Source organism: Scyliorhinus torazame, chromosome 10 (assembly GCF_047496885.1).
Source record: "Scyliorhinus torazame isolate Kashiwa2021f chromosome 10, sScyTor2.1, whole genome shotgun sequence".
Classification (NCBI taxonomy): Eukaryota; Metazoa; Chordata; class Chondrichthyes; order Carcharhiniformes; family Scyliorhinidae; genus Scyliorhinus; species Scyliorhinus torazame.
Window position 1 is genome coordinate 166520240 of NC_092716.1, and position 9015 is coordinate 166529254.

The 9015-nt window shown below is 67.3% G+C and overlaps 1 protein-coding gene across 2 annotated transcripts in view; it reads left to right on the forward strand.

The window, feature by feature from the left end:
* Positions 1-310: 310 nt before the first annotated feature.
* Positions 311-9015, forward strand: part of mrpl23 (mitochondrial ribosomal protein L23) — a 65359-nt gene continuing 56654 nt past the window's right edge. The window contains exon 1 of one of the 2 annotated variants that reach the window (XM_072518921.1): positions 311-553. In XM_072518921.1, the coding sequence (XP_072375022.1) occupies positions 513-553 (41 nt within the window). In that variant the 5' untranslated portion in view covers positions 311-512. The other variant, XM_072518922.1, reaches the window with a different exon arrangement.

Consider the following 9015-nt stretch of genomic DNA (forward strand, 5'->3'; position numbering starts at 1 on the left):
AGATAAATCCCCTGATGAAATGTATCTCAGGCAGTTGTGTGAGGCTTGGGAGGAAATTGCGGGTCCCCTAGCAGAGATGTGTGAATCGTCGATGTGGTGATGTGCATCAATGTAAATACATGTAGGCTAGCTAGACACTAGAGGGAGCACCAGGGACATCACACACACACACGCTCAATCAATAGATAGGACACAACCAATGGACATTCACGATACAAACAGAGGTGACACGACCACAGGAGGGCATTACATCAACCCATATATAAAGGACACCACACACATGATCTGCCTCTTTCCAGTGGAGACAGTCAGTGAGTAGAGACACAGGGTTGATTCAATATCACTCCCACCATGTGGATTGCAGCAATTGGTTAGTCAGTGTGGGTAGCTATAGTAGGGTTAGCAGTAGTGTCGAACCCGAGTGATAGAAGTGTAAATAGTTTAATAAACGTGTTGAAGTTATCTCCACGTCTGAACCTTCCTTTGTCAAGTGCGCCACAAGGAAGCCGCTTATGCTACACCTAGAGCATAACAAATCAGTCAACATCCACAGGTGAGGTGCCTGAAGATTGGAGGGTAGCAAATGTTGTGCCTTTGTTCAAGAAGGGCCGCAGGGAAAAGCCTGGGAACTACAGACCGGTGAGCCTAACGCCTGTGGTGGGTAAATTGCTGGAAGGTATTCTGAGAGACAGGATCTACAGGCATTTAGAGAGGCAAAGACTGATTAGGGACTGTCAGCATGGCTTTGTGAGTGGAAAATCATGTCTCACAACCAATTGCTCTGCGACCGACCCGACACCCGCCTGCGAACCATCTGCGGGTCGCCATCCGATCTTTGAAAATCCCGACCTCAGAGTACAACTCAAGGTTGTATTCCACCATTTCTGCTAACTGCTTATTAAAGTTGGGGCTGACTCCCCCAAATAAAACGATCCCAGGAAGATGGGCATGGATTTAGGAGGTGACCACATATTCAAGGACTTTGAACTGTGCCATTAAACATGTCAAAACTTTACTGAGTGTGTTTAAATGCTGCTGGAACAAAAATAAATAGAAAAGGAACAACGAGAGAACGGGGTTCACTTTTTTGCCGTTGGAAATGCGATGCGCCCTGGTGCCGGCAGGCTCCGCTGTCGGGGGCGGCAGTGAGGCCGAGCCCGAGTCCGGCCGGAGGCAGAGAGATGGCGCGGAGAGTGATGTAAGTCAGCGGGGTTCGGGTGGCCGGCGCGTCAGTCCCGCGGCCTGGACACGGTGACCATCCGCTCCCCGCCCGGGGAAGAGGCGATCCCCGTCCCGCGGCCTGGACACGGTGACCATCCGCTCCCCGCCCGGGGAAGAGGCGATCCCCGTCCCGCTCGGCATCGGGCCGCCGGGTCACAGCGGCTCCGCGGATAAAACCGCGGACTACCCCCCCCCCCCCCCCCCCCCCACACACACACACACACACACTCCCCCCCCCAACCCCCCCCCCCCCCACACACACTACCCCCCCCCCCCCCCACACACACACACACACACACACACTCCCCCCCCAACCCCCACACACACCCCCACCCACCCCACACCCCACACACACACTACCCCCCCAACCCCCACACACACACACTCCCCCCCCCCCCCCAACCCCCACACACACACTCCCCCCCCCCACCCCACACACACACACTACCCCCCCCAACCCCCCCCCCACACACACACACTCCCCCCCCACCCCACACGCACTCCCCCCCCCCCCCCACCCACCCCACACACACACACTACCCCCCAACCCCCCCCCCACGCACACACTACCCCCCCACCCCCCCAACCCCCCCCCCCACGCACACACTACCCCCCCACCCCCCCAACCCCCCCCCCCACACACACACACTACCCCACCCACACACACACACACACACACTTCCCCCCCCCCCAAACCCCACACGCACTCCCCCCCCACCCCACACGCACACAATACCCCCCCACCCCCCACACACACACACTACCCCCCCCACACACACACTACCCCGCCCCACACACACACTCTACCCCCCCCCACACACACACTCTACCCCCGCCCACACACACACTACCCCCCCAACCCCCCCACCCACACACACACACACTCCCCCCCCCCCCCCAGCCCCACACGCACTCCCCCCCCCACATGCACCCCCCCCACCCCACACGCACTCCCACCCCACACGCACTCCCCCCCCCCCCCCCCCACACACACTCCCCCCCCCCCCCACCCCACACGCACCCCCCCCAACCCCACACACACTCCCCCCCCCCCAACCCCACACACACTCCCCCCCCCCCCCCCCCCCAACCCCACTCCCCCCCCCCCCCCCCAACCCCACACTCCCCCCCCCCCCCCCCCCCCAACCCCACACTCCCCCCAGCCCCACCCCCCCCCAACCACACCCCCCCCCAACCACACCCCCCCCCCCCAACCCCACACACACCCCTCCCCCCCCAACCCCACACACACCCCTCCCACCCCCAACCCCACACACACCCCTCCCAACCGCACACACAGTCCCCCCCCCCCAACCCCCCACACACTCCCCCCCCCCCAACCCCCCCACACACCCCCCCCCCCACACCCCCCCCCCCCCCAACCCCCCACACACCCCCCCCCCCAACCCCCCCACACACTCCCCCCCCACCCCCCCACACACCCCCCCCCCACCCCCCCACACACCCCCCCCCCACCCCCCACACACCCCCCCCCCCACCCCCCCACACCCCCCCCCCCCCCAACCCCCCCCCACACCCCCCCCCCCAACCCCCCCCCACACTCCCCCCCCCAACCCCCACACCCCCCCCCCCCCAAACCCCACACTCCCCCCCCCCCCCCCCCCCAAACCCCCACACTCCCCCCCCCCCCCCCCCCCCCCAAACCCCACACCCCCCCCCCCAACCCCACACTCCCCCCCCCCCCCCAAACCCCACACCCCCCCCCCCCCCCAACCCCACACTCCCCCCCCCCCCAAACCCCACACTCCCCCCCCCCCCCCCCCCAAACCCCCACACCCCCCCCCCCCCCCCCAAACCCCCACACCCCCCCCCCCCCCCAAACCCCCCCCCCCCAAACCCCCCACACACCCCCCCCCCCCCCCCCCCAACCCCCCACACACCCCCCCCCCCCCACCCCACACCACACCCCCCCCCCCCCACACACACACCCCCCCCCCCCCCCCACACACACCCCCCCCCCCCCCCCCAACCCCACACACACTCCCCCCCCCCCAACCCCACACACACTTCCCCCCCCCCAACCCCACACACACTCCCCCCCCCAACCCCCACACACCCTCCCCCCCCAACCCCACACACACTTCCCCCCCCCCCCAACCCCACACACACTCCCCCCCAACCCCACACACACTTCCCCCCCCACCCCACACACACTTCCCCCCCCACACCCACACACACTTCCCCCCCAACCCCACACACACTCCCCCCCAACCCCACACACACATCCCCCCCAACCCCACACACACTTCCCCCCCCAACCCCACACACACTTCCCCCCCCAACCCCACACACACTCCCCCCCCCCCCAACCCCCAACCCCACACACACTCCCCCCCCCAACCCCACACACACTCCCCCCCCCCCCCCCCCAACCCCACACACTCCCCCCCCAACCCCCCACACTCCCCCCCCCCCCCCCAACCCCCCACACTCCCCCCCCCCCCCCAACCCCCCACACCCCCCCCCCCAACCCCACACACACTCCCCCCCCCCCCCCCCAACCCCACACACACTCCCCCCCCCCCACCCCACACACACTCCCCCCCCCCCCCAACCCCACACACACTCCCCCCCCCCCCCCCACCCCAACCCCACACACACTCCCCCCCACCCCAACCCCACACACACTCCCACCCCAACCCCACACACACTTCCCCCCCCCCCCAACCCCACACACACTCCCCCCCCCCCCAACCCCCCACACACTCCCCCCCCCCCCCCCCAACCCCACACACACTTCCCCCCCCAACACACACACACACACCCCACCACCACCACACCCCCCCCCACCACACACCCCCACCACCACCACACCCCCCACCACCACCACACCCCCCACCACCACCACACCCCCCCAACACCACCACACCCCCCCAACACCACCACACCCCCCAACACCACCACCCACCCCCCCCCCCCACACCCCCCCCAACACCACCACACCCCCCCAACACCACCCCCCCAACACCACACCCCCCCACCACCACCACACCACCACCACCAACCCCCCCAACACCACCACCACCCAACCCCCCCCCCCAACCCCACACACTGCCCCCCCCAACCCCACACACAGTCCCCCCCAACCCCACACACACTTCTCCCCCCCAACCCCACACACACTCCCCGACCCCCAGCACACACACTGCCCCCCCCAACACACACACTCCTCCCCCCCCCCCCAACCCACACACAACCCCCCCCAACACACACACAACCCCCCCAACACACATACAGCCCCCCAACACACACACAACCTCCCCCCAACACACACAACCCCCCCCCAACACACACACAACCCCCCCCAACACACACACAACCCCCCCCAACACACACACAACCCCCCCCCAACACACACAACCCCCCCCCCAACACACACAACCCCCTCCCCAACACACAAACAACCCCCCCAACACACACACAACCCCCCCAACACACACACAACCCCCCCAACACACACACAACCCCCCCAACACGCACACAACCCCCCCAACACGCACACAACCCCCCCAACACGCACACAACCCCCCCAACACGCACACAACCCCCCCAACACGCACACAACCCCCCCAACACGCACACAACCCCCCCCAACACGCACACAACCCCCCCCAACACGCACACAACCCCCCCCAACACGCACACAACCCCCCCCAACACGCACACAACCCCCCCCCCCCCAACACGCACACAACCCCCCCCAACACGCTCACAACCCCCCCAACACACACCCCCCCAACACACACACTCCCCCCCCCCCCCCAACACACACACTCCCCCCCCCAACACACACACACTCCCCCCCCCCACACACCCCCAACACACACACACACACCCAACACACACCCCCCCAACACCCCCCCCAACACACACACTCCCCCCCCCCCCCCCCCCCACCACCCCACCACCCCACCACCCCACCACCCCAACACCCCACCACCCCAACACCCCACCCAGCCCCCCAACACACACACACAGCCTCCCCCAACACACACACAACCCCCCAACCCACACACAACCCCCCCCAACACACACAACCCCCCTTCAACACACACACAACCCCCCAACACACACACAACCCCCCCAACACACACACAACCTCCCCCCAACACACACAACCCCCCCCAACACACACACAACCCCCCCCCAACACACACACAACCCACCCAACACACACACAACCCCCCCATCACACACACAACCCCCCCAACACACACACAACCCCCCCCAACACACACACTCTTCCCCCCCCCAACACACACACTCCCCCTCCCCCACACCCCCCAACAAACACACACACCCAACACCCCCCCCCCACACACACCCCCCCCAACACCCCCCCCCAACACACCCCCCCCCCCCAACACCGCCCCCCAACACCGCACCCCCCCAACACCGCCCCCCAACACCCCCCCCAAACACCCCACCCAGCCCCCCAACACACACACAGCCTCCCCCAACACACACACCGCCTCCCCAACACACACACAACCCCCCCCCAACACACACACAACCCCCCCCAACACACACACAACCCCCCCAACACACACACAACCCCCCCAACACACACACAACCCCCCAACACACACACAACCCCCCCAACACACACACAACCCCCCCAACACCCCCCCAACACACACACCCCCCCCCACCACCACCACACCCCCCACCACCACCACACCCCCCCAACACCACCACACCCCCCCAACACCACCACACCCCCCCAACACCACCACACCCCCCCATCACCACCACACCCCCCCAACACCACCACACCCCCCCAACACCACCACACTCCCCCAACACCCCCCCCCCCACCACCACACACACCCAACACCACCCCCCCCAACACCACCACCCCCCCAACACCACCACCACCCCCCCAACACCACCACCACCCCCCAACACCACAACCCCCCCAACACCACCACAACCCCCCCAACACACACACAACCCCCCCAACACACACACAACCCCCCCAACACACACACAACCCCCCCAACACACACACACAACCCCCCCAACACACACAACCCCCCCAACACACAGACAACCCCCCCAACACACAGACAACCCCCCCAACACACACACACAACCGCAAAACACACACACACAACCCCCCCCCAACACACACACAACCCCCCCCAACACACACACACACCCCCCACCACCACCCCCCCCAACACCACCCCCCCCCAACACCACCCCCCCCCAACACCACCCCCCCCAACACCACCACCCCCCCCCAACAACACCACCAACCCCCTCCCCCAACACCACCACCCCCCCCAACACCACCAACCCCCCCCAACACCACCAACCCCCCCAACACCACCAACCCCCCCAACACCACCAACCCCCCCCCAACACCACCAACCCCCCCCAACACCACCAACCCCCCCCAACACCACCAACCCCCCCCCAACACCACCAACCCCCCCCAACACCACCAACCCCCCCCAACACCACCACACCCCCCCAACACCACCACACCCCCCCCAACACCACCACACCCCCCCAACACCACCACACCCCCACCAACACCACCCCCCCAACACCACCCCCCCAACACCACACCCCCCCAACACCACTCCCCCCAACACCACCCCCCCCAACACCACCACCACCCCCAACCCCACACCCCCCCCCCCACACACCCCCCCAACCCCACACACTCCCCCCAACCCCACACACTCCCCCCAACCCCACACACTCCCCCCAACCCCACACACTCCCCCCAACCCCACACACTCCCCCCAACCCCACACACTCCCCCCAACCCCACACACTCCCCCCAACCCCACACACTCCCCCCAACCCCACACACTCCCCCCAACCCCACACACTCCCCCCAACCCCACACACTCCCCCCAACCCCACACACTCCCCCCCCCCCCCCCCAACCCAACACACAGTCCCCCCCCAACCCCACACACACTTCCCTCCCCACCCAACCCCACACACACTTCCCCCCCCCCAACCCCACACACACTCCCCCCCCCCCCAACACACACACTCCCCCTCCCCCCACACCCCCCAACACACACCCCCCCCCAACACCCCCCCCCAACACCCCCCCCCAACACCCCCCCCCAACACCCCCCCCCAACACACCCCCCCCAACACACACTCCCCCCCCCCCCCCCCCCAACACCGCCCCCCAACACCCCCCCCCAAACACCTCACCCAGCCCCCCAACACACACACAGCCTCCCCCAACACACACACAGCCTCCCCCAACACACACACAACCCCCCCAACACACACACAACCCCCCCCAACACACACACAACCCACCCAACACACACACAACCCCCCCAACACACACACAACCCCCCCAACACACACACAACCCCCCCAACACACACACAACCCCCCCAACACACACACAACCCCCCCAACACACACACAACCCCCCCAACACACACACAACCCCCCCAACACACACACAACCCCCCCAACACACACACAGCCCCCCCAACACACACACAACCCCCCCAACACACACACAACCCCCCCAACACCCCCCCAACACACACCCCCCCCACCACCACCACACCCCCCACCACCACCACACCCCCCACCACCACCACCACCCCCAACACCACCCCCCCCAACACCACCCCCCCCAACACCACCCCCCCCCCCAACACCACCACACCCCCCCAACACCACCCCCCCCACCACCATACACCCCCAACACCACCCCCCCCAACACCACCACCCCCCCAACACCACCACCACCCCCCAACACCACCCCCCCCAACACCACCACAACCCCCCCAACACACACACACAACCCCCCCAACACACAGACAACCCCCCCAACACACAGACAACCCCCCCAACACACAGACAACCCCCCCCAACACACAGACAACCCCCCCAACACACACACACAACCCCCCCAACACACACACAACCCCCCCCCCAACACACACACAACCCCCCCCAACACACACACACACCCCCCACCACCCCCCCCCCCAACACCACCACCCCCCCAACACCACCACCCCCCCCAACACCACCACCCCCCCCAACACCACCACCCCCCCCAACACCACCACCCCCCCCAACACCACCACCCCCCAACACCACCACCCCCCAACACCACCACCCCCCAACACCACCACCCCCCAACACCACCCCCCCCCAACACCACCACCCCCCCAACACCACCACCCCCCCAACACCACCACCCCCCCCCCAACACCACCACCCACCCCCCAACACCACCACCCCCCCCCCCCAACACCACCACCCCCCCCCAACACCACCACCCCCCCCCCAGCACCACCACCCCCCCCCAACACCACCACCCCCCCCAACACCACCACACCCCCCAACACCACCACACCCCCCCCAACACCACCCCCCCAACACCACCCCCCCAACACCACTCCCCCCCAACACCACTCCCCCCCAACACCACTCCCCCCCAACACCACTCCCCCCAACACCACTCCCCCCCAACACCACTCCCCCCAACACCACCCCCCCCCAACACCACCACCACCCCCCAACCCCACCACCACCCCCCAACCCCACACCCCCCCCCCCCACACACCCCCCCCAACCCCACACACTCCCACCAACCCCACACACTCCCACCAACCCCACACACTCCCCCCCCAACCCCACACACAGTCCCCCCCAACCCCACACACAGTCCCCCCCCAACCCCACACACAGTCCCCCCCCCCCAACCCCACACACACTCCCCCCCCCCCCCAACCCCACACACACTCCCCCCCCCCCCCCCCAACCCCA